At 36.0% G+C, this 27,907-nt stretch overlaps 1 protein-coding gene across 2 annotated transcripts in view; it reads left to right on the top strand.

Moving 5' to 3' along the window:
- The window catches only part of PDGFC (platelet derived growth factor C), a 134,411-nt gene that overhangs the window by 88,156 nt on the left and 18,348 nt on the right, over positions 1-27,907 (top strand). For both annotated transcript variants that reach the window (XM_063337036.1, XM_063337035.1), the window contains one exon: positions 9,146-9,326. In XM_063337036.1, the coding sequence (XP_063193106.1) occupies positions 9,146-9,326 (181 nt within the window). The remainder of the gene's footprint in view (positions 1-9,145; positions 9,327-27,907) is intronic.

The raw sequence follows: 27,907 nt of genomic DNA, 5'->3' as shown, positions 1-27,907 counted from the left end.
CCTTTGATTCATATGCTGTGGCTGGGTTAAAAATAGGTCTGCATGATTTTATGACCATTAACTTATAACTAGGTAAACTGAAGTGAGAGGAAACTCCTTTCACTTTTTAGGTGAAAACTGATCTCGTGCTAGGGTTGGGAACGCGTTTTTTCTGCCTCATGCAGTGTTATGCGACTGCTCAGTTATGTTATAGGGATTTTTCACTTTCTGTTCCAGTAGCAATTACTAGCCTGTCCTGAAGCAGGATATTGGACTTCATGACAAATGGTCTGTCCTGGATTGGTAAATCCTGTGTGCTGGTGTAGCAGCCAAGAGACCATATGTTATTGTATTGCTGAACTAGAGAAATAAAAGCCTTTTCGTTTAAATAAACATAGATAGAGCCCCAGCCTCCACTGAGGTAGGCAGGAGGGAATGAAAAGAGAGGAAACTTGACCAGTTGCGTAATGCTGCTGTACCATCAGAGGATGCTTGAGGGGAAAGGGTGCTGCTTGCACCGCCCTGGGTGAATCTTCACATGCTAAAAATGCCCTTTAGGAATTTTTTTGTTGTTTTCTTCCAAAATATGCTTTTGAATATTGTTGGGAAATTGCTTAGCCGGTAGTTTTCACGTTGCTGACTGGAGCCATAGATACAGTCCAGGATATAAGGATTGTGCATAAAGAAAAAATTACGATTTGAGATCCTAGAATAAATATTTAAAATGCTGCTTGAAAAACAATGGTAAAAGCATAATTATGGATTAGCAGAAGCTGAAACAGATGCACTGACCACTGTGAACAGGGTGAGTAGAGGTAGAAATTTTATAGCAAATTAGAAAGAATGCTTTACAACCTTGGCTGTTGATGTGAATGCTGAGCTCCCCTAAAGTTTTTGGTTTTGCACAAAATATTGATCTGTAGAGTAGGAACATGTGATTTATTATGATCGCTGTAATTCCCAAGATAAAAATATACCAGAGTTTACAGAGAAGTACTGGGAAAAAGTTGGTAAGGCATTTCATTCTCCAAAATCTGGAGAGCGTAGTACTGTATGCTGTAGGATACATACTGAGCTGGTACACTGTCCGGAGGCAATGGGCTGCCTCTTTATAAGGGGAAATGTGCTTTGGAGGGTATAGTGTCCAGTCCAGTAGGACCCTGAATTCTAATGGCCATTTCCATGTGGTGTTGTACCATGAGTACATAGTAGTAATAATAATAGTAATAAAAATAATTATTGTACAGGTATTCCTCTGGGGGCATGGAGGGGGAAGAATAGGAACACTAGTGTGCAGTACAATAAGTATACTCTGTCTTATTACCATTTTTGTTACATGCATTATGATTTCAATTCATAACTTGTGCAGGATACTAAAAACTTCTCTGGTCTGCACATGAAGTCAGTAGCAGAAAGCAGACAGATTGAAGGTGAAACAGTACAAGAAAATATTTCATGTACATGTTATCCATTTTCTAGTCCTTGAAAAATAACCTTCCCAAGTGACTTCTTGGTTTCGTGGAAAATCTCAAAAAAAAAAAAAAAAAAAAAAGTAAAAACTTAGTGTGTTTTATATGGCTACAGGAGAGTCTGTAGTCAAATAGGAAAAAGGTAAGGGTAGCATAGTAACCCAGAGTGATGGAAACTCATGGTGACTTACTCCCCATGGAACTTCTTCCTTTGGATTTTAAGAATGGCCCACGTAAGTAAATGGACTAAGGCATCATTTGCAAGCCGATTCACATGTGTTGGTATGGTTTTTTTCCAAGCTCTCCAATTTTACCATATTCATTTTCCACTTTGATGTAGTAATGGTACTGTCAATATGAAATTTCGTGCACTTTTCTGTTTTGTATCTCTGTTCTACTTATAACGTGCCCTTTTTAGGCAAACTTAATCCGTATTTCAGGAGACCTAAACACGTTTCTTATCCTGACTGGCATTAGGAATACCTGCCATTCTTTGATACAAAGAACATAAGTATAGGTGGCTTCTGAGTAATTTGGCGATCAGCCTTTTAAAAGTAGGAGCTTGGGAAACCATCTTCTTTCCTTCTTACCTCCACTTTAGATCAGCAGGATTATAGTGTCTCTTTCAACAAGATTCTTATTCAAGCGCTTGAAATAACGTATCAATAGAAGTTATACCAGTATAAGTTAGTTCATAGCACAGGCTATCTAAGACTGAATTCTGTGGTTGCTCTATTCTTCTTAAAATACTTATTTACATGCTTTATCTGTATCAGTAGTTTAACACAAGCTTAAATAATTACAGCGTTGCTGTCTGAATATAGAGTTGTTTTGGTTTAGAGCCTGAAATAAATTTACCAGTGTATCTAGTTTACAATTTCTCATTCTTGTGGAAAAGCTAATGTACATCCTCCCCACAAGGCAGAAGTTACCTTCAGACACTACGGGATATTCATGTGCTTGAGATGGAGATCCTTAAGTATTTACCGGTGCACCTAGGTACCAGTCATGATGATTTATTTCCTAGAGGTGTTTGTGTGCCAATTTACAAGTCATCAGGGAAAAGATATGTTTTCAGCAATACTCAGTTTATCAGTTGGCACTAAAACAAGCCTTTGATATAAAGGAGCTGCATTTCTTTGGAGTTGTTTTTCCATTAGGTGCCTTGATTCTAGTTCACCAGGCGACAAAAGCTACTACTTAAAATGTATGTGTCTCAGCCTCACATGGTGCCTCAAGTATTCAGCAGACGCACAGAAAATGGTAATATGTTTTCTGGTAGACTGGAGAGTGGTAATGCAGCAGTTAATTTCTCCAAACCAAACAACCAGCGCATCCTTTTCTTTTCATGAAAAGTGTTCCAATGTTTGAAAAGTAGAATTTGGAGCTTTGAACTCTGTTTTGTTTTTCCCTTTCACTTGCAGTATTATAAATGTGTGTTTACGACCAAAGTGTCTGGCAGTGAATGAAGGGGAAGAAAATCGAAATCTAAGGATTAAACTTTTTTTTTAATGTATCCTAAATAACAAGGTAGAAATACAGAGAAAGTTGTGCGGTTGTGTTAGAAGCCTCAGGCTGTTACTAATCACTATGAGGAAAGATTAAATAGAGAGAACCATGGCAACCATCTAACATTTGTGAATGAATCTGTGTTTCCATAAGGCAGTTCTTAATGTACAGTACTGCATATTCTAAAATAGATGTATTCAAAGTAGGTTGGCGCAGAAACTACCACCCATATTTGGTGAATGGCAGTTAGAAATGTTCTCTGTTTATACCTTGAGTATCTTTATTTCATGGAAAATGTAGACATGGCAGGATACTTGCGTTTTTTATGCTCATTTGCAGTATTGGCTGGAAGCGATGTCTGTTGCTGGAAGTGATGTTTGTGTATAATTAAACATCATTTTCTGAGTACAAGAAACCTGACCTCATCAGTTATTTATTTGGATTATATCTGGATATGCTGTTTCTTTCCAGTGACTGTTAAAACACGGTTATGTGTAGGATCAGCAGATACAGGTATTACTATGGAAATTTATTTCATTTCAAATCATTGCTGTTCTATCACCTCTTTTTTTTTTTTTTTTTACATTAAAACATCAAGTATGACAGACACTGTAGAACATAACTCTCTTTCAATTGTTGAACAATCTGTAATGATATCCAAAGGAGCTTCCTCTTATAGTGGAAGGCACTGCCAAGTCCTCCTAAAGCGGATGAATACCAGGAGTGCATTGCCTATACTGTGAGCCTCGGGAACTGAAATCAAATGATTCTGGGTAACTTTTTTCAGAACTTCCTTTTGGAAAGACAAAATCCAGAGAGAATATTTTAAATATTTAAAACTTTATATCAGGTAGTCTTCTAAAAACAACTTTCTACCAGCATTCTGTCTTTTCTGTCACTCAAAGTAGCCGCAGTTAAATGTTTCTGATAATGTTGAGCAGAATCATTTTTACTGAACTTTTACCCTGCATGGAGTGTTTGCTGGATCTGCCACAGGGTCACCATTGCAGCCAAGGTGCCTTCTCCCTTCCTCCAGGAATTTTACTTTCTGTATCATGTGAGTTTTTTCTCCGCTGCCTATCTGGCAAGTGGAGTTATTAATAGCTAACTTTTACTGATATGCACTGCTAGTGATTTGAGATTTCAGGAACTTTTGTATTTACTGGACTGAATGGAGGATGGCACTGAATAGGCCAGTATTTTTCTGGCTGAGGTTTCCGTAGATTTTTTTGACTGGCAACAAACGCAAACCAATGTGAAGTAAATTAATGCCTTTGGAAAGCAAATAAATTAATTAAACAGCTGTTCTGAAGCTTGCAAACTTGGGTGGCAGTTGGTTGTTCTACCTGGCCTGGCCATGTTGGAGGGAAAATAAAAAAATAAAATACCAACAGTAAGATTTCCTCTTACACAGACTGAAAAATAGTGTACAACTACCTGCAGTTTCATTATTACCAATTGTTTAATTTTTGTGTCATTTTGAATTTCATAACACATGATGCGTGTTGTATCTCTGTGTCTTGGTCTTTGAGGAAAACTTACTTTATTCTCTGTGAGAGGGGCAGTATTGGTAATAGAAAAGAAGAAAGTTCTCCGCTTAGTGAATGAATGGTGCAGTATGCTTTTCTTTTTATAACTGTTGCTACATCTATAGGTTTTGTAGTTTGCCTGAAATCTACTTTTTTTTTCTCTACTCCAGCATGCCGTTCTCTCTTCTTCCTTCTTGTGTTCCTCCCGTTTCCCCCCTGCCCTTTGTCATAAGCTTTGCATTCTCCTTGTCCTGCCATGCGTTGTTGCTGGAGACTGCACAGTGTGTTGACCTGTGGAGAATAACAAGGCTGGTTAAACAGCTTGGGTATGCCACCAGATACGGTGGATTTAAGTGCCTCTGTCAGGCTCCAATTTCTACTCAGGTAAATGTGAATCTGCCCATCCGAGCATTAGTGGAGAGCTGGGTTGACTGGAGGAGGTCTCCCAAATTTATTGCAAGCGAGACAGACAAGTTCTGAAAAAAAATATCTTCAAGCTAAACATTTGGCCTTACTTTCCTTTTGCTTTAGAAAAGGATCAAAATGATATTTTCATGATGACAGTTTTTAGTAATTTCCAATGTCTCCAAAATTGAAGCTGTCCAAATATAAACCATCTAAGTTCTATTCAATAACAGTTTGTCTGGTGAACTGCCAGTGGTCCTTGAATGCTTTTGGGCTGCAGCTGAGGTAGGTATTTTGAGGTGCTGCGCTGGCACCAGAAAAACCTCGGAATTCCATGTGCTTTAAAACAAGTTGGAACAGAAATATTACCATAGGACACTATCAAAAAAAAAGACTGGGATTCTTGTCAACTTCCTATTTCTTCATTAAAAATAAAATAAATTTAAACAGATTCTTATCCAAGGGGAAAGGAAAAATATATTTCACCTTTCACAAGCTGTTTTACTGGGTGTGCTAGATTTTTGTCTAGCACACATCTCTATAGAGATGGAGAGATCCAACATGGCTGATATGATAAAGTGTTTTACCTCATGGGTTTCTGCTTCTTACATTCATTGATATATTTGTGGAATTCCAAAGGCAGAGGGAAGCCACAAAAAGGTCACAAAACTGCAAGCCAAGGTAAACAGCCTGTCAGAATATGTTTAGCAAATGACAGTGTAAACCACAGAAAAAATATAGAAAGGAGAGGAAAACTTACTCCCTTGGAAAATACATTTCCTGGTTGGAAAGGTGTTGAAGTTTAGAGTCACTTATATCGCTTCCTTGTTCTTTTCCAATAAATTGTCTTTACTCAGGTCGTTAATTCAGACCATGGTCCCAGGCACCTAGGCCATAGGGAAGAGGAATACATGTTCTGCAACAGGTATAAGGGAAGGCATTGTGGGCACCATGACTAAAGGCAAAATGTCTTTCATACCAGGAAAGGAGACTGGACTACATCTTTGTGATAAATATTACTTAGCAATATTTGAATAACGTATTGAACATAGATACAGCACCAGACCATTTCTTTAGTCGTTGTCAAAGAGGGTTGTGTTTTCTCCTTTGTACACTGCACAAAGAAGGATTATTTGTTTGGTTCAATGTGAATTTTAACATGTCTTACTCCACTGTAGACGGAAAATAGCTTCTCAGTTCTTGGTTATTTATCCTAGTTTTCTTGCATTTCAAGTACAAGCTTGTCTTCATGGAGAAATAATTTTGGATGGCTATGCTATGGTCCCCATTACTCTTTATCTTTGTGAATTATGTAGCACAATCTTGTAAATGCTAAAGCATCTGAGCCACTTTGTTTTGTTACTTTTCACAGCAAGTTCAGACTTCGGTCCAGATGTGCAATGCAAGGAATTTTAGTTTCACAGAAGATTCTTTGGGCACATTCAGCCTAGATAACTGACAGAAATAAAGTTATTGGCTAAAAATGTCATTATGTCCAGGAAATATGTGAGGGACTTTTCTGTTGATGTAGACAGAAAGTCTAAAGATTCCCCTTGCTGATGGTGAAACATCTATATTGTGCAGGGAGCTACACCTACATCTGTGTTCAGCAGTAAGAAGTCAATACTCATATCTCATATATTTGCTTTTGACAACAGAAATTTTTGTCTACAGCACCAGACTTGTTTGTTGAGCATAAAAGAACAAAAATCCTCTATGGGTCCTGGGGGAGGTATTGCAGAAAGGGAGTAATCATTATAAACTGTGCTGTATGTGCTGTACCATGTTACCTTGAGAAATTTAGGTTCAATTGGCTTATAAAATAGGTTTTGCTAAATCCCTTAAATAGTGGTATTGCTAATTGTCCACACTGCAGTTTAGTACTAGCAAGTGCTATATAATGATTAGAGTGTTTCCAGATTGATTCACTTGGAAACAAGTGAATTCCTGATGACCAGAATGGTATTAGAGTGGGGGAAGGATGATTGAGAAACCTCTCAGTCTAGGTAACACTGATAACACACAGAAAAATTAGATTTTTATTTTTTTTATTAGGAATGGCAGCTTGTTTAGAAATATCACTTACAAAGACCATGGAAAAAAGAATCGAATATAAAAGAAACATCCCAGCAAACAGAATTATCTGGATCTGTCATGTATATCAGAAAGCTGAATGTTCATATTTTCAGCATGCTCTTTTCCCCTCTATTTTACCTCTCAACTAATGGCATTAATTAGCATTTATTTTAAGACTTTAGGGTTTAAACTGTGAAATGGGAGTTTCTCTTTTTCTTCAGGGATACCAGGAGACCAAAGGGTGCAATAGAAAGTACCCTGTAAGTTGTGTAGAAGCACTAACGCCTATATTACGCCTGACCGCCCAGACATCTTAATCTTAAGTCAATACATATAATGATTAATTTATTCACTCTCTACAAATCAGAAAAGTAGATAATTATTTCATATTTGTAACGATAAAAAAGATTACCTTTAGAAACTTCATAAGCTGATCTTAAAAACTGAACTCTTAGTACAATTAATGTACAGACTGCCTTTGTAATAAGTTGTATACTTCATCATAAAGTAAAAACACTGGTGGATCAGTTTAAGAAATTAGTTAGCGTTTGAGGGGAAGAAAAGATGGTGATAAAGTAATTAGTATCATAAGTTCAATAAATATTTAAAACTGTGGTACATGGCAGTAGTGGATTTTGAACACAGTTAATGAGCATATTCATTGCATTCGTTTTTAATTAAGTGGAAAAAATACTGGTCCTTTAAATGGAGAAAATAAATGTGCAAGTCAGTCTTGCACAAACATGCAAAAAAAGAATTTATTGCCTGTTCTCTAACTAGGGAACTGGGAATCATTATAAAGATTAGCTTTACTGAAAAAAATCCAGAAAAAGCTTTAGTAGAAAATGTTTATGAGGTAATAATTTTCACATTAAATATTGCTTGGCATATATGATAGAGTGTGTGCGCAGATTCTTTTAAAATATGAGTATTTGCCATCATCAGAAGTAAGAGTGTTTGTACTCTTGAAAAGGATTCAATGCTATTTACCACTTTAGATTTACGTGAGACGTATTTAGTATATGACTACACATATAAGAGAACATAAAAATATCAGAGATCTCGAAAATTTCTGAGAGGTGTGTTATGCTTGCGCTTAGAATACAAGTTGTGGTTTAAAAGTAAAATGATGACTTGGAAAGCTGCAGCTGTGAACTTTCAGATGCTTGCTGGGCTTTAACCGGTGCACTCTTGCTTTCCCGAGCACTGGACCATGCTGCCGCTGGGGCTTGGAGGGTTTTGGGCTGCGGCAGAGGAAACCCAGCTGAAACGCTCAGTGTTTACTCTGTCAGTGGGCAGCTGGGGAACTGACATGAAACAGGTTAAAGCACTGAAACCAGGCGTACCTTCTAGAGCAGTGGCTTTCAATGTTTTTATGACTCGGGAACCCACTAAACATTTTCCAGTGGAAGTGAGGATGGCTTATTGAACGTTATTGACTGGCGTTTCTTAGTTACCTTTCATGGACCTATTTGAAGTTGTTCACAGATCCCCAGGGATACACAGACCACTTGTTAAAAACCAATGAAAATAAATCAAACTTAATATGTTTCATTCTTTTAAAGCTCCCAACCCATATCTCTCTTGTCAATATGACCAAAATATCAGATTCTTTCTGACACGCAGTACGTCTAGGTCTTTGCTCAACAAATGTCTCATTGGGATATGCATAAAATCACAATGTGCTTCCAAGTTTCCCTAGGCCACCATGACCTTCAGGAGCTTGTTCACCACTGGTATTACAAGAGGGCAAGTTTTACGTACCGAAAAGCCCCTGAACTTTCACTGGTGACATGCAGTATGCTGCTAGTGGTATTGCACTATGAGTTACTGTGCCACACTTAGGCAATTTCAGTCTTTTTGCTCTGACTTTATTCTGCCCCATCCCACATGTTGTAATTGTCTTCCATAAAAAGAACAAACAAAACCATACTCGTGGGTCTTTTCAAAATGCTAACTCTGCTTGTATTTTTTTAACCTCACTGCATGATTTTATTATGTATTTAAGCCAGTAGCAACTTGGAAGCTAAGTTTAAACTAGCTGGCTTTGGTAGTGTACTTTTAGCATTAAAAAAAAAGAAATTGCAAACTGCAGAGTCAGTTCAGTTTATTACTTAAATCAGGAATTTTATAGAAATTTTATCAGTAAATAAATATTTGATTTTCTTTTCTGTTCAGGTATGACTTTGTAGAAGTTGAAGAGCCTAGTGATGGCACTGTTTTAGGGCGCTGGTGTGGTTCCAGTAGTGTGCCAAGCAGACAAATCTCCAAAGGAAACCAGATCAGAATAAGATTTGTGTCTGATGAATATTTTCCTTCCGAACCTGGATTCTGCATCCATTATACACTTCTTATGCCAGTAAGTAACATGTTTCAGATTGGAACGTTTCAGGAAAAAAAAAATCTTTGAAGTGGTAGCTCGAAAGAATCTTTTAATAGCTTAGGATTAATTACTGTTTATTTTTTAATAGTAATAATAATGAACAATCTGTCTTCCAGAACTGTACATTTTGTTTCTGTTTTTTAACTAACTGAGTGTTCTTGTGGTTCTTGTTGGATGGCTTTGGACTGAGAAGTTGTGGGCTCAGTTGTTTGTGTGGAAACTTCAATGAAATGTTTGCATTCTTAATACGGTACTGTGAAAAAAGAAATTTTATAGCTTTGAGAAGAAGAAAAATCAGCATGAGAATCAGCTCTGTGATATTTAAAGGGCATTGGGAAGTTACAAAGAAGATTGAAGAAATTAATGTTTTTGTAAGTCAGCTGCTATTGACAAGCACAGCCAAATGATTATACCTAGTTGAAAAACTGAGAATTTCTTAAGCTTCTGAACTGTTTTATTATAGTGACAACGCCGTGACAATGCATAATACTGCATTTTCCCTGGAAAATGTACTTTAGATTTCTTTTGAATGTTGATTATGGCTTGTAAATCGCAAGTATTAAACAATAGTTTAATTGCATAAAATATGACTATTTTCACTGTCAACAGCTTTCTGTTACCTTTTTTCACCAGATGAAAGATCTCTGATAGCAAAACAATGTTTATAGATTTTAAAGGATGAGATAATGTTCTGAAACATTAGAGTGGAGCAAAACAGGAGTTGACTTGTTTTAGGATCGGTATTTCATATTTAAAGAGAGTATGGAGTATTTTTGTTAAATTCCTCATAATTCACTTTGTGAATCTCCTAAGTAGTCTTGTGGTATGTGGTATTTGGTTGGTGGAAAATATCTGCAAGCTCAATAAAAAATTGATCAAAAGAATCCATGTTGTAACCGCACTGACATGCGCTTCACTGAAATTGAATTTGGCTTTCTTATTGCTTTTGCCATTTTTTCCTCTTCTCCCCGTTTGCAAAACTTCAGTTACTGAGAAGAAGCAAAGAACAATTCTGTGTGTCTTTTGAACAATACATAATCTTCTGTGTAATATATTTAGCATACTGTTGGTGATGTCAGTGAAGTGTAGTAGTGTACATGTGTGCGTGTACATATATATATGCTCTTTTCTGTTGTTTTCCTATAAGTATTTTTAAATATTTAGGCCTAACTCAGAACTATTTCTAAAGTGATTAAAGGTTTGATCTGCACATTTGACTCTTCTGTGAGTTAGACCCTTTTGTTAGCAGAATAGTATGACCTGATAATGATGCATTTTGAAATTAAATAAAATGTCAATCAGTCTCCAAACCAACTTGAAATATGGCCAGGTTTAAAATTTCGTTTACCTGAGGGTAGAATGTAATAAGTATGTTTACTTTTAGAAAATGGTAAAAGAAAATCCCTAAATAGATATATCTGTGGGCTGATGCCAGATTTCATTGTTGCAGCTCTAGTATTACATTTTACCTGCTACGTTTCTATCTGACTTATGTATGCTCCAATTTCTGTGGAATGAATTTAACAAAGACAACTGAAAATACCAGAATATATGTATAATTATCTTTGTGCCATGCTGTACAAATAGACTGACATTCGATGGGGAAAACTGGTTATAACACTTAAATTACCAACATTTGCAAAACAATTTTTAATCTTCAAAATATTCACATCACTTATTCAATAGACAAAGACAAAGGTGACATTGTAGGATGCATTTTTAGTTTCCCCTTTTTCTCCATTAGCAAAGTTCATTTAGCATAAGAAGTATACACACAAACTGTTTTAGAAACCAGGCGTGTTACCTGTCACGTATGTAACAGGCAAGAGCAGCCCCCTTCACGTTGTAGGAATTCAGAACTAGCCCCAAAATGTGCAGTATAACAACTCCTTATCGGTTTGCAAGGATTAATTTCCATATCTCTCTTTAAAAGGGCTGTGATGTTTTCATCAAAAATTCTGTTTTTATAAGCCATGCAAAATATAATTTCACATTTCAGACTGCAGATTGGAAATGAAATCTGTATTGATGAGTTTCAGGATTAGACCTGCTTCTTGTACCTAAAACAACTGAAAACTGATGCCAAAAAACATGGTTTTCTTTAAAACTATAATGCTGTCTCATCCAACATTCCAAAAGAAACTAAAATTTATGCCCCTCCCCCCCCCCCCCCTTACCTCCTGCAAAAAAGATGTCAGGTCTAGGAATGAGTGTAAATTTTATATAATTCTTGCAAAACCAAAACCCATTCACTTTGTGATTCACTTCAATGAATTGGTCCTAAACAGTTAATTTATTTTTTTTCCCCTCATTTTTTGACAAGAGGGGGAGGGGGAGATGCCTGGTAGACTAGCAATGAGAGATTGTTTGGGGAGAAATGAAGCAAAACTGAAATAAAACAGTGCAAGCTTGTTTCTGTATTTGGAGGCCACACACAGAGAGGGGCACCGGACACATTTTCAGGTCTTTTAAAGAACAAGAGAAATGGCTTTGTTTAAATCTGCTGTAATTTATCGTATATATGTATTTTGGCTTTGTATATTATATTTCAAACCAACTTTTCACATGATGAATAAGTAGGGGGAGAATGACTATTGATCTGATTACTCTACTTTTAAGATTTAGTCACTCTAAAGGACTCGCAGCAGTTCCAGTGTCAATAGATGCAACATCATTTTTTAGAAAGGTTTAGTGTGGCAGCATAAAAGCAGTGCACGTACTGTATACACGCAGAGTGCTCCCCAAGAAAAACATGAAGCTTTTCTTTGGATTCTAGTTAATTACAGTTCAATTATTTCAATTTCTTATATTTTTAATTGTGTGCCCTGGGTACATCTAGAACTTTCCGTAATTCTGGACTAACTCCACTTTTCTTTCCTCTGTTCCATAGTTGCAAGTTAATTTTTGTCTGGAATACCGTAAAGTGGAAGGAAGTGTTGAAAAAGCTTACTCTTAACTAAGAAAATGTAGTTTGTGTTATTTCAGAACTATTAAGCTACTTTCAGCACAGCTGTTATTCGTAGTCACTCTTTTCATGCTCTGCCCTGCCACTTAGTCTGTGCTTACTGGTGAGCTGCTTTATTCACCAAGGGCTGCTTAGCGGTTGTTCTGCATTTTGACTGTTCAGCTATGCATTTATTAAAAGTCATGTTTTTGGCAGCGCTATACCACCTAAACCCTCTTAGAACTTTATTGCAAAAACAATCCATATTTCATTTCTTTCCCCCTTCTGTGCACTTGCCCCCAGTTACAGCTCTAATCCATATAGTAGCCACATGCAATTGAGGGGAACCTTATAACTCTTATAATATGTGTTTGGGCTTCAGTCTTCCTAGTGACTTGTTTAGTTTAAATTATGTCAGTTACAAGTTTGGCAGAGAAAACTTGATGTAATAAAGTCCATTGTTGCTTGGGGAAGGAGTGAATGGGATACTTGATGCCTGAGGTGCCATTAAGGAATGCATGACTGATTGCCAAAGCAGTTATTAATTATTCAGGGCACTCAGAACAAAGCACCTCCAGTTAAAGTTGAAGCTGGGGGTGACTGTATTCCCCTTATTTTTTGGCATATGGTAGCATGCCATTTGTCATCAAAGATCATGCCAAAGCTCTTTGCAAAGAACAGACTTAACCCTCTTCTATGCAAGTGAACATGAAGAGGAAAATCCAAGAAGCTGCTCAAAGACTGACCTGGTTTAAAAGTGACTTGGCAGGTGTTCTGTGATTTTTAGTGCAGTACCTGTATGGCTACCTGGATTTCAATCCAGGAGAGATCTATTTATTTTTTTCTTTTGATGCAGAGATGCTCATAGTAGTGCTCTTGCTATTAACAGTAATGAAGATCAATTTTAACACTGTGTAGGTAATCTGTTTAGAGCTATCTAATAGCTGTTCCTTTATTGTATCCAAATTGGCTGAGTTTTGCTCTTTTAGGATTGAGCATGTCAATTTTGTTTGTGGAACCTTTTTCATTAAGCTTATTTGATGAAAAAGGCAAATAAAATTTAAATACTAATAGAAAAAGTGCATACTAATAGCAGAGAGAAAGGAAAGCTCTTACCTAGCATTCCCTTCCTTTCAAAAGTCCACAAATTTCACAGATATCAGGTGTGTATCTTGCATTTCAGTACCAAAGACCGAGAGAGGCTCAACTTTGGCTGCGATAACTGAAAATCCATGCAGAAATATCCTAAAGGACATTATTGATCTCCTAAACAAAGGTTTTTCTACACTCTCTTAAGAAGTAATCAAAAGATTTTTGGAAATAACATGATTTCAGGGTTGTTTAAGCCAAGGGGATATAAAGCAGCAGGAGAGTGTGTGAGTGTTATTTAGCGCTTTGCAATGCTGCACGAAATGAAAAAGGACTGTGAAAATCCTTCATATGATGGGAAGGACTCTTAAACAAAAACTCTGTGTTCAGAGTTTCCACTGGTTAGGTATAGCTAAGCCCAGATAAATCAACAAATTTCTAAAGATGCTCCAGCATGCAAATTCAATCATTCCATTTTTTTGTGTGTGTGTTCATTGTAAATCACAGAGGGTTTTGGACTAATTCTATCCTTGGAGTTTTCCTTTTTGCATTAAATTTGTGCTTGAGGTCTAAAGAGAAATTCCTTTTAAATTTCTTAAATGAGACGTTAAATGTCACCCCAAAATACGTAGATAGGAGCGACATGCTTCAGGTTAATCAAAGAACTACAAAAAGTACAAAACCGAGGATGGCTGTCATCCATGGGACAGCAATGAGGGGGGTGGAAAAAAACCCTTTGAAGCAGAAAGAACCTCTGAAGCATATTTCCTAATTAAATCATAACATCTTGTTTTCCTGTGACCATATCTCATTCTGTCGCATGGACAGCATAAAAAAATTAAAAATCTGTGTATGTGAAGCAGACTCACAGAGAGACAGGGTTAGAAATGAATCCAGCAAAATTGTTCTAGCAAAATTATGAGCCTGCGCAGAAGTCCGTGGAAGTATGTCCTTGACCTGCCCAATCAGAGATTACTGTGGATTTTTTGAGACTCTATAAGGAATGGAGACATTTTGAACCAAATTTGTTGTCATTTAGTTCTTAAAAGGATTGAAAATAGTTATATGATAACAAGCTTTGTACTTTGAAGGACTAGGTTGCTTTACCTCTGGCCAAAATTTGAATGTAGTTTCTCATGTAATATATGTAGTGTGTAACATTTCTCTTTTGTATTTTCCTGTGATAGTTTTACAGTGGCTTAGGCTGAAAAGGATCAGAAATGGTTTCATTGACTATTTATAGGACAAAGTAATTTTGTTTTCTTGGACATTTTTTGGTATTTATTTTACAAATTCATTGTATGTGTTTGACTAAGATTTAAATTCTTTGATTTTGGAAGTTTATTGACTCACAGTTTCACTGTGGTGAAAGGTATAAAAAAATCAGCTGTTTTTCTTATTTCTAAACAAGTAACAATAATTTGAGATTACCACACCTTAAATGTCATGCTTTGGTTTTTTTTCTATCCAACAACTTCAGTAGAATTTCTTCCTGAAAATTTAATGAGTGTTCAACAAGTGAAATAATTGATTCTGGTTATGGAGCATTTATGTAAGTCTTAAAATTGTATTTTTGAATTACATTCTTGAGGGGAAATCAAAACAATGCAAGGGAGAAAAGCTTGGAAAAACTGCTTTCCTTTAAATAATCAATAGCATCATGTAGAAGTTGGATCACTCTGGCAACCTGTTTCAAGCAGAAATTATTGCCGTAAACAAGAGATGGGATACTGCAACTGTCAAGAAAAAGCCGTCAGCCCTTTTTACTCCTTTAGCCAAATTATGTCTTTGGTCACATATTAACCCTCTCATCCCACAAGAAAGGACACAGTAGGATGATTCAGTAATGCAAACAATGTTTAACCTCTTTAAATGCCCTAAAAAGTGAAAAAGTTTAGAAAACATATGAGAAAAGTATTTCAAATACATGAGACAATCTCTTTTCTTAGATTTCTGTAAGTTACTAAAGGATATTATTAGGTTTCCATTTAGTAATAAACATTTATATTGTCAGGAACTCTTTTTTATTTGGAAACTTTATTAGTGTGTCTCATAGCATTTTCATTTAATTTGAAAATGTGTATTACTTTTACATAGTCTACCATTTACTTTATTGTATTGTTCTGCAACAAATCTTGCATATATAAGTTTTAATGTTGTGTGCTGTGTTGCTTTCAAAAAGTCTACAAGAGAAGTTAAAGATAGAAAGAAGAGTGGTTTTGTCTTGTCTTGAACAACTTCAAAATTATCCTGGAATGTCATGACTCTGGGAGTGGTCTGGCTGGTGTATGTGGGATCTTAAGTAACATTATTATGTTTGGGAACAATCTGAAAGAACTATATTTTGCCAAATGATGAGAAAATAGAAAAAAATAACAATAAAAAAACAAAACCCAACACAAAAACCCCACACAAAACTGTACAAATCCAGGAAAGATAGTAATGTGGAGAACCCAATCTGCATTAATGATGCCAGGAAGAGAATACATGATACATGGGGAATCTGGACTGGGGTGAATTACCAGCCTTATGGATTACCACAGCACTTACCTTTGGTGTTACTTTTGTTATTCAACTTGACTTAATAGACATTGAAGTTTACACCTGCTAATAAGCAGGGAACACATCACTAATGAAAATAACTGTCAACCATTATATTTTAATATTATAGTCCTGAGTATATTCTGGGAATCCTCATTGTTAGAGTGTATCCTTATAGTAAAACACAGTTAAACATCAAAACGCAAGATTTAAAAATATGTAAATGTCTTTTATTGCATTTTGACATCAGAATTTGAAGGACATTTCAGAGTTTTTTACTTAATGAAATGGCTACCATTATACTAACTGATAAACTTTTTTTCAAGTAGTATTTGAGTCTTTTGATTGTTCTTTTTTCATTAAGTTCATTCATGAAGGACTAAAATTGGTCTAATCAGAGCAATTACACAGAAGAAATTAACAAAAGAATAATACTGCCACTTCATAGCAATTATAAATATTAGCTTAAAATATGTTATTCTCTGGTTGTACCAACCTTCCTTTAACTGATCTTCAAAGAGATTCTCTCTTCCTTTGCAAATATCTCAATTCTAAAACAGTTCTTTACAAATGAATGAGGATCAGATCAAGCTGGTTAGTCTTTATCAGTCAGTAGTAATACATTAAAGCATTTAATATGTGTTACGTAAACTGGCATGTGAATTTGAAAATCTATTATTCAGCAGAGTTAGCAGTAATGTCATGTTTCTAAGCTTTTCCAATTGCCTTCCCAGTTTCACAAATGTTAGGCCACCTTGAATCAAACCAAAGGTTGTCTGTCCCAGGAGCCTGCAACCAGCAGTGGTCATAAATGGATGGCAGGGAGCACTAGGAGGAGGTCAAGCAGATGTGATTCTTCACCCCTCCTGTACTACCTCACTTACCAGCTATTTTCATCACAAGAGGGGGATTCCCTGAGCCTGTGTCCTTTCTTCGTTTAGTAATCTGTAACAGATGTTCCTCGCAAATAATTGTCCGTGTACCCCTTGAACCCAGGTAAACTTCATGCCTTCACAACATCCTTTGTTAAAATGGGATTGTATAGGCACCTCATAGAAAAGGAACTTCAAACAACTCCTATACTTGAGGGGGATATGTATGTATATAAAAATGTGTCACTCCTAAACTCTGAAGTCACTGATCCCATGTAATTGGAGCGGCTGGATGCTACCTCAACATAAATATTCCACAATGATGTCCAAATGTTGCTGTAGTCTTAAAATTATTCTGTAGTCATGGTTCCAATTTATTTGTTCAATCTTATTGATCATATCTATTCTAAAGAGTACAGTGTCTCAGTTACTTGTGCGTGATTTTTTTATATTTAATCCTTTACTAAATGTTATATAAACTACCTTTCATCTGATATGTTTGGTTAAAAAAAACCAAAAACCACTCCCCCAACCCCGAAAAACATGCAAGAAAAAACCAACACCACCTTCCTGTTCTCCAAGGTCCCTTTAGCTCCGCTGGGTTGTTTAGTTTTGTTGTTGGTTTTTTTGGGGCTACATTTTTCTTTATTTTTTATGTTTTAAGTATTACATAATTGTCTAGTTGACTATCCCTTTTCCAATTTCCAGGATCAACATGTTATTCACAGCTTTTTGAGAAAGCACGCTGATGGCTTCTCTACAAATTCCAAAGCAAAGTGACTCTGTCCCATTCTCAAAGTAACCCCCTGTGTAACTGGCACAGTCCTAGATTTTTTGTGCTTTCAAATACTGAGACGTTGTGTCTGACATGCTTGCTAGTGGAAAAAAAGGTAAGCAAATGTACATTTGATACGAGGTTTCAGGCAGCACCGTAATTTTCAGTTATGCTATTTTAGCTGCATTCATGTCATGTCCCTCTCCATTATTAATATCTCAGTCATGCTGCAGTCCTATCCATTGCCTCACCCCAACAAAACAGGCAGTAACTCATTACAGTGGTGTGTACTGTGCTAATTTTTCTTACCATAATTCTGGTAGGAAAAGATGAAAACAGGAACGAAAGGAAAGAATTTGGGACAGAACAGAGGTTACTCTGTGCAACTTATCAATTTATTTTTTTTTTTTACATATGGTACAGATCTGAAAGGCTCGTAGAAACAGCAGAATTGCATGGAAAAAATGGAATGATGGGTGCAGCTTTAGACGTCTGAGATCAAATCAGCCGTGGAGCAGCTTCTGTAGGTGCCTGACTGCACAGTCTAACTCCACAGACTGGTGGAAGCACCTCTTTAAATTCAGGCGAAAAATTCTTGACAGAGTAATAACACTGTATAGTAGCTTCAGGGTAAGAGTTTGCTTGTGGAAAGATTAATGTGGGGTATTGGTAGTGGTATTAAGAGAAATCCTTTTGTTTCTAAAAAGGGATAGATAATAAGCACTATGGGAATACCAAAATTTGCACCTGTCTTGTCTTTGCAGTACCTGGCCTCTGGTGTTACAGATGGGGATTATGAGCTGTCATTTGTTAGCTTCTCATAAGTACCCAAAACTTTTTTAATGATGATGATGAAAGGTTTTGCTGAAGAAGCCAGGATTTTTGTTGAAAGGCTTTTGGTTTTGTTTTCGTGGGAAAGTCGAGATAATCACAAAGCTCTTGCATCTGTTCTTTCAATTATCTCTGGCTAGGGTGGTGGAGAAGGAATTCAGGAGGGTTGCTTCCATGTTCCCTCCTGATAGCTGGTGTATGTTGTTGAAGAACCGTGTTTAAAAAACAAAATGAATTAAACAAAATCTTACATGTGAAAATGGAGGGCAATTTGTTCGGCTAAAGACATTTCCAGAGGCAGAATGCTCAGGCTGCTTGACTGTTCATTTCACTCTGCTTTTGGGCTAGATTGTAAATTGTAGTAAGAAAAATAATAAGAATCATTTATGAGGAGAAATAAAACACTGGTCATCAAATTGAAGGGATTGATTTAGTGCATGGAAGACCAGATTTAAAGGCACTTGAAAAGTGGAGGTGTGAAAGCAGATGGTACAGCCTTTGGAAGAAATTTTGCATGAAATCCTACAGACATCATGAAGTTGGTGGTTCCTAATAGCCCTTTCCTTTCAGCTGCAAAAGGATTCCTTGGGGGAACTTCATAATAACTCTACTCTGACACCACATACAACAGTTCTCAGGTCTCATCCAAGTAAGTCTGTTAGGTGGTTAGGGGAATTTCAGTGTAGTGATGTAATAATTAAATTGTAAATCATGTAAAATGGTGTAAATAATTAAATCAGTCTGAAGCTTTATTGTCCTGTATGTAGCTCTGGTGTCTTTTGGTAAAACTTAGTTAACTTAAGAGTTTCTTGGTAGACATCTCTTGTTCTAAATGTTCTTCTAATAGTGTGACAAATACTCTTTAAAAAGCATGACCGTCTTTAACAAGGCCGATGCTATGCTAAGGTAATTTTGTTAGAAATCAATATCCTTGTAGTTTTGTGAAGAGTTAGCATAGTAAATACAGTTTCTTAAATTTGAATTATCACATGTTTTCTTTTCAGCATTTATGTTTTACCTATTGTGCCTGCATGTGAATGTAAACATGTCATATTTCTGAAACTTCAAAACATCTAAAATCTAAAAGTGCTTAGTTACCAGCTGGGGTTAAATCACAACATAGACAAATTTTGCTAACTGTACAACGGACCCTGAACTTCCCTGCTGGCTAACCTAACCAAAATGACTTGGTGGCCAAGCAGAGCAAGATAACTGAGTTGAGCCAAATTATCAAAATCACTCGGTCATCATCTGTATTTCATGGGGGAAAGGGACAAACGCCAAATCATTTTAAACTTGCTAACTGGCAGGATAGTTAGTCACATATATGTAGACTTTTAATACGTAAGCTGTTAATAGGGTTGCCCTTGCTTATCTTCTGAAAATCACTCTGATCTTCTGAACTCTTCTGACTTGTGTGTGCATATTTGTCTTCGGGCTTTTCAATGTGAGGTGTTCTGAGTAATCAAAAGTTAATAATAAAATACTTCCCGTTCTTGAGTCATCTGGGTTATGCCTTTTTGGCTTGGAATTCTTGTCTTTTAGTCAAAGTAAATTCTGCCATTGATCTCTTGTTTGCACTCTGTCAATATATATAACTTTAAATACTGTATTTACATTTTTTAATTGCCTTTCAGTCATAGGCACCTTTCATGTAGGAAAAAACCTTGCGATTAGGTGCCTAAAATAGCAGTACATCCTTTGATGCAACACGAATGTAGAATTAAGGTTCATAAGAGCATTTTGAAGCTGTTTTCTGATATAAAGCACTTCAGAGCACAGCCCAGTTTTCCACCATAAACCAAAGATAGATGGTCAAGTCAACAGTACAAAGACAGATGAAAAATTGTCAGAGCATTTTCAGTTGTGTTCTCAATTGTCATTAAGAATAAAAAAACTAATTACTTTTACAGTTAGGTATTTACATAGATGAAAGACAATATAAAATTTGGAAGTAATTTACTACTTTGCTAAGAAAACATATCTAAAAATATTAGAACTTTAGGAACAAACCTGCACATCTTTGATGTGACAGAGGGATCAGATTGAATGCTCGATATTTGGCAGATGTGGGAGACAGTTGAATCTGAACCTTCTGCAAAGCCCCCTGTAAGGAGGCGAAGCACAAGTGCAGGTTTTTGGGCAACTGTCAACCCCACAGGAGCCTTTTGCTCCAAAGAACCCCTTTGAGGTGATGTCATGAGAGAAGAGCAAAGCAAAATCAGCTGTTACTTTTGCAAGCTACTAACCTGTATCTTAATGTAGTTAAGGATTTATTTATGCATTTTCTTAGAATTAAGACTAAACAGAAGAGGAGAAAGTAGCACCTACTGTTTGTATCTAAGTGCTAGTAAGTAGCAAAGGGTTTTTTTTCAGATTTTCATTTAGATAATAGGTACACTTTCAGGGTCTTATGTGATTATTTTCTGAGTGTGGTTGCTGCCCATTGTTTTAAGCAGGCATCCTTTAATTTTTTTGTCATTTATTGCCTCCTTTTCTGTGAACTATGTATCTCTTATCTCTTACTAGTGCATCTAATATTTTAAAAAAATATATTGGGAAGGTGCTTCTTTAAATTGGAAAAGAGACTTCCTGTGTTCTCAAAGAAGGAAAAAAAAAAAGTAATAAAATTTCCATGATAAGGTTTGATATTTCATTACCTGAAACTGCTTAAAAATTAAAGGGGAGTTTGGAAAATCAATAAATTAAAAGCTGCCCAAGTGTGAACAGAGCCAACATTTCTCTGCAGGCTGCTTCAAAAAAGTTAATGATAATTTTAAAAACAATTGTGTTAACCTAAGGAGTACCATTAAGTAAGTCGTACAAAGGTATAATTTACAAAGCTAGTGCTATACAAAAATGCCAGTGGATAATTTATAGACAGGGGCTGGCCTAAATTTCATGGTTAATACTTGGAAGAGTGGCAAAATACTCAGATGATGTCATCATAAAAATCTGAAACCAGAGGAAAATCATTTTAACAGCACATTTAACATTTAACAGGTTATAAGAAAAAATATTACTTTCCATTCTTAATTTTTCTTTAAATCTAATTCCCTAATAAAGTATGAGAGTATACTTACTTATGAAAGATTCCACACTGTCCTTCCTTTAATTAACTACTTACAAAAAGTAATCTCCTAATGAAGCAATTAGAGAATCCCCAAAGAGAACCAGGAAGAAGCACATATTGCACAGTTGCAGCCTGTGAACTTTTCAGTTATGGATATTTTATACCCTGTTCTGACTCTGTCACGTACAGGGCTCTGTCTCCAATAATGACCTGTCATAGGCCATGGCTTCCTTGCAGTAAGGCAGTTGTACCTTCCACTCATATTTTTTGCTGCAGGAGAAGGATGGCAGCTGTTTTCTGTTTTCTCTGTGTGTTGAGGTTTAGAGGAGAAAGAGAAAATAATAGGTTACCTAAGGGGGGATAACCTGCAATAGTCATAGTGCCAAATTGTCATGGTTGGATCCTGTTGTTTACAAATAGTATTCCTGTGGTTTTTGTCAGGAGAACAACTTTAACGTTATTCTAACAGTGCATCAAATTGGATTTATTATTGCATGCAATTTTAATATTCATTATTTCTATTCATACAGTGATAAGCACGCAATTGAAATTGCAATAATAGATAATGGTATACTTTCCAACTTACAGGCTTTTGAAATCTTTGGATGTTTTGATTCTAGTTCCTCTTTGTCATATAGACAGTGTGACTGGTGACGGACAGATTTTTGAACAAGCAGTTCCCATTGCCCTCAACTGGAAATATTAGGTAATGGAGTCTGAAAAACAATGACCACACCATCAAAATAATAGCCACATTATCCAAGTTTAAATAGACTATTGTTTTAAAAAAAAAAAAAATCGATAAATTAATTGGAAAATAATTGTTTTTCTATACGCATTTATTACACTAAGACTGATATTCTGCCCAATGAGATCTTATTTCACTCTTGCTACCTACTCCTCTAATTTCCTAATAGATTGAATTATACACCATGGACCAGTTTCAGCAATGAAGTAAAGATTGCCTAGAAGAATTTAACTTTGGTAATTGGGTTAAAAACAGTATTGATGTTATCATTCTGAGATCGCAATCAGTGTTTCATCTCAAAAAATTGGTTTAATTTTTCTGTGGGAGTAGTGAAACAGTGGGAGAAAAAAAGGAGAGGTGTCAGTATTTTAGTTGCTTACTAAAGCATCCTCGTTTTGCAGAATTCTGTTTTACAACACGTAATAGTTGCTAAGGTAACCCACAGCTAATACTAATATATTGTTTGAGGAGAGAATAGAACCTTAACTGTTAGATAGCAAAATGTCCTCTTTTGACGTTTTAACTGGAATATAAACTTACAAAGGGAATTTTTACTCTTACAAATTCAGCCAAATTATATTGAGTTTATGGTGATATACTTGAAATAACAATTTGCCTCTCCTTCCATTCCACAAGTGGTGTGTGCTTGCACATCCTAATGTCTTCATTCAAATCCTCATGTTTGTCCAGTGGGACTGCACGCATAATCTGAAAGACGCAAAACAGCTTCAAATTAAGTAGTAAATAGTGGAAGAAGGCTAAGAACATGGTAATACTATCATCTTGGTAATTAGGTATCTTAAATGTATAATCGTTTACAAAACCAGAAAAGATTTTCTCCAATTACTAGATTGACTCTTTCTTCAGCAAAGCATGGCAGTCATCACAGTCAATTTACCCAATTTGTTTGACATTGCTTTGTAAGTGTAATTTATGCAGTATATCTCAATTACGTTTCATTTTTGGTAATGAGAACCTTCCCAATTGGTTTCTATTCTTATTTAAACAAACAGATCATCTCATGGGGCTTCACTGTGCAGGGCAGGTGGAAGAAATACCACCAGTAGTAGTCATGCACATCTCTTCAGTGGATGTTCTTGCCCAGTGTTTCCTTGCAAAGTCGCTCCCCTCCCCCACTTCTTTTTTCTCTTCGGCAGCAGATTGTAACGTCTGACCATCATTCCCAAGAAAAAAAAACATACTAAGACATATACTCAGTGATAAATGCTCGTAAATAATGTCTTTTTATTACCTTAATATCACCTTAATTTCTCTTCTAATTTGGTTTATTTGTAAAACAGTGTTTTGTCAAGCATTCAAATGAGCATTTTCAATCATACCGTTTTGAAGCACAGTTTCTGTCTTGATCAAAGGATAAACTTGTGGTTAGCCAGTATCTTTTAGTCTAGTGGGCTAATTCAGCAAATAACTTTGTGTGATGTTGGGTTCAACAGAACGAAAACAATGTCTGCAGTTCACAGAAAATCATATTTTTATGGGCTGGAAAATTCAGGTGGAACCAATGCCTCACACTTTGGCTCTTTATTTAAACTGATAACAAACCCCACATCTAACCACTTCCTAGATTGCGATGAATAGCAGCCTGTGAAACCACAACTAATTAAAGCTTAGAAAACCACAGGTTTTGATGTCTGTGTTCTGTAATTAGTTCTTTATATTCTACATGAAATCATCAGAAGCACCCAGTTTTCCTGAATCAGTGAATGGGAAAATAAGAGACTGAGGGAAACAATATTTTAAGTATAAATACAAGCAGAAAAGTACCATAGACTCAATAGAATGGTTTGAGTTGGAAGGGACCTTGAAGATCATGTAGTTCCAACCACCCTAGTGGTGGGGGGGGTGTCCCTAGTGGGACACCTCCCACTAGACCAGGCTGCTCAAAGCCGCATCCAGCCTGGCCTTGAACACTTTCAGGGATGGGGCAGCCACAACTTCTCTGGGCAACCTGTTCCAGTGCCTCACCACCCTCACAGTAAATAATTTCTTCCTAATACCTAATCTAAATCCTACCCTCTGTATGTTTCAGTGTGTAAATATTGATTTTCAAATGGGTGTTAAAAAGTCTTTTATAAAAAGGGCACATGTGAGAAATAGAATGAGGAATGCCTCTGTAGAAGGCTTCACAACTCTTAAAATTATGCTTTTGAAATACAGAAGGTGAGGGGTTTGGTTTTTTAAAAGTGTAATAGCAAGGTAGAACAGTAGTTTGTAAATGGGTTAAGACTAGTGCAGCGTTTGTGTGTGGCACTTCCTTTCTTGTGCGGAGAAGTGTTTTGACTTTGTATCTTTACAGCACGGGGTGAATGTGCGAGAACAGAGGCATAATATGAAAGATTTTTCCATCATTTCTGTTACAGAGAGTGCCACTCTTACTCCTATTATGTTAGCAAGCAAAAAATAATGTAATTAAAAATATATACATATCAAAAGAGTTGATCTAGTTGACTAGATCAGTTAGAGATAATTTGGCCACATCTGTGGAGAGTGACAGGGTCCTGTCTGACCAAGAAAGAAGCTTTTCCAGGCTGAATGGCAGTCGATTAATTTACTAGCAGTCTTAAAGAGAATCAAATTTGCTCCACAACATGCTGGATTTGTTAATACTATGGGTTTATTACTTGGCAGATTTCATCTTTCCTTCTTTTCTTCTTGTTTGGTTGTTGTTTTTTTTTTTTTTTTTTCACTTGTCAAGGAAAGGGCTGAGAAGGAATTGCATGTATAAAGGAAAACATTATCTATTTATGCATTATAATAAAAATAATTATACTGTTTCAATGATTTAATTATTTTTTTTTAATAACACCAAGCATCAGGCTGAAGCAGTTACTTGTAGTGGTGCCTTAAAATTCAACCTATTCTATTTTAATAGATTAGTTCATGCTGTAAGCAGCACAAAATTTCATGGGAGCCTACTAGAAATAGAATGAAATACCCTGCTTTCAAACCAACTTTGAAGGATCCATTTTAAATAGTGGCCATAGAGATTGAAAAAGTAAAGCGTGGCAGAAATGCATCTACTTTTATTTTATAGCTGATGCTAAAACCATCTTCTTAAATGGGTTATATTACATACTGTTTTGAGACTTCAAAGAAATTGTAAATGATACTGCCAAAGGAACTACTGCTGCTTCTAAGGAACAAACTTTTATTAAAAACCCGTGACTCCCTACTTTTCTTCATGAGAAAGTAGTTAAATTGAAGCCCAAAATTGTATTAGTTTCATTAATTTTCACATTCTTATATGAGTTAAGGGCTTGTGGGTTGACATGTGACAACAAAAAAATACATATTTTTCTACCAAATAGTCTATATTTAGTTACACAGGCATGCAGTTGTTGCTTTTTATTATAACATTAATAGAATAAATCTAAAGGGTTAAAATGTACACATGGTGGTTTGTACAAACATACAAATCAATGAGGAAAAAGGTGCGTTAGAGTTTGGTTACGTATACAGAAGAGTTTGGGGCATAGCTAGTCAATAGTGCAAATTTTAGAATGATTTAGAATTGATTTGTTTCTAGAATTCAGCATTTCCCTCAGCGTAATTTTGCATGTCTTTTAGAAAGAGTGAGGTTACCAAATAAATGATGTGTAATGCAATCACAGAAATGCAAGGTTGGAAGGGAACTCAATGGGGTCTTTTCTGAGCCATAGTCCTGCTCTAAGCAGGAAGTAGATAGACCAAGCTCATTCTTACTAGACTTTTGTTCTGTTCCTGAAGTTTAGGGACAAATATTTCAGAGATTTCCCTGATCATCTGTTACACTGCTTTACATAGTATGAAATTTTTTTCTGATACATAACATAAATCTTTCCTGTCACTGATATACTAGGGAACAGCTAATCATCTGATGGTCTCTTACATGTTATTGCATCTCCTCTCAGTCTAGTCTTGTCTAGATTAAATAAACTTGTATCACTCGATCTTTTATCATAGTTCGTGTTTTCCTTTCCTTCTTGCTTTTTCCTCTGAATATTCTCTTTCTCTCTGCCTATATCTTACAAATGCTGGAGGTAAAACTGAACACAGTATTTCTCTAGCAGCTCAGCAGCCTAGCTTTATGGTGCTGTTCTGCAAATATCTGAATCAGATTTGCCTTTTCCATAACAGGATCACATTGTCTCCTATTCTGGTTTTGTCCCCCTGTAATGCTGGTTATTCTGCTTCAGGACTTCTGTACTCATGATTTTGCATTTATGCTTTTAATGTTTTGCTCCTAAATGCAAGATTTTTTGCCTTTTTTTTTCTTAAATTTCTCTTATTAAGCATACTTTCCCAATTTATTTTGCCTTTAATTTGTTGTGTAATCACATATACTATGCTCGTGTGCATAATATATATGAGGTAACATGAGATGGGAATTAAGAGATATAGATAGTGGAAAACATGTAGGTAGAAGTGATACAGCTGAACACTAAGAGTATGTCCGGACATTATGGCTAGCAGTATAGGCCTATAAAAAACTAGCTCACAGATTATAAATCTGGCTTGTTAAAACAGTGTGAGATCTTTGGGCAATGTAAGCCATAGTGTCTACCATGCTTTTTGGGTTATGAAGTGTGTGTTACATACAGACCAAACTTTAATATGACAAAAAATATAAACTATTTTTCTTCACAAATCTCAAAATATGGTCGGTCTCTAACATGTTTGATGACACTAGGAACTGATACATGAGGACAGAGCTGAGGTTCCTTCCTTCCTTGCAAAGTAGTGTTTTGTTCAAGGACTTTTTACCTTCAAGGCAGGACAAGCTCTGATTTGCAATGTCTGCTGTACAGGAATGTAGGGTGTGTTCTTTTTATTGTGATATGAAATCAACAGAAACCTGTTGTGGAATGCAATTTAACATGTATACTGAAAGATCAAATTAAAATTGCGTGTACTGTAGAAGTAATTTTCATCATCCTTGACAAATACACTTTCCAGTAGTAATAAGGAGTCATTTCTATGTTTAATGTTTGATGAACCTCCTGTGAACCTACTGGTATAAGTAAACATTTTTTTAACAACAGCTACCCATTTCTAATACGTAGAGGGAACTTAAAGAGCAGTTCATTCCCTGACACCGAACATTTGCTGTTGTTCCATTTGGTTAAGCTTTTTATAAGTATTCACTTATTTTGAGTAAAATGAGTAATTTAAAAAAAGGTCTGCAAGCATGATGTCCTTTAATTATGGCTGACCACATCCCCTGTCACAGAAGAATGTTCAAGAACTTTTTTCTATTCAGAACAGCTGCGCTTATGTTGACTGTTTATTCCTTATAAACTGCTGTCTGTTGAATAAGAACGAGAGCTTTGTGTACAGAGCAAAAAAAAATTCTTCTGTAAATCATAAATGTAGCAGATGCATGTGTTTCCTGTATTAATTTTGTGTGTGTCTGTAAATGAAGTGATTAATAACCACAGTACCCCCATTTTCAATAGGATTTGAGCAAAAAGTCCTTGTACTATATCTATGTGTTCACCGCAGTCTGACTGTGGGAATCTCTTTTTGCATTCACGCATTTGTGCTCTGAGGCTCTTACATTACTGCTTGTCCAATTACAATGATATTCCTCCTTTTAAGATGATAATTTCACATTTTAGGCATAATTTAGATTGTTCTGTTGCAAATCCTTCTCCTAACTGAAGTAAAAGCCATTCCACGTTTTG

Source organism: Chroicocephalus ridibundus, chromosome 5 (assembly GCF_963924245.1).
Source record: "Chroicocephalus ridibundus chromosome 5, bChrRid1.1, whole genome shotgun sequence".
Taxonomy (NCBI): Eukaryota; Metazoa; Chordata; class Aves; order Charadriiformes; family Laridae; genus Chroicocephalus; species Chroicocephalus ridibundus.
Note: the sequence above shows the minus strand (reverse complement) of the source record. Positions and strands in the feature narration are given on the sequence as shown.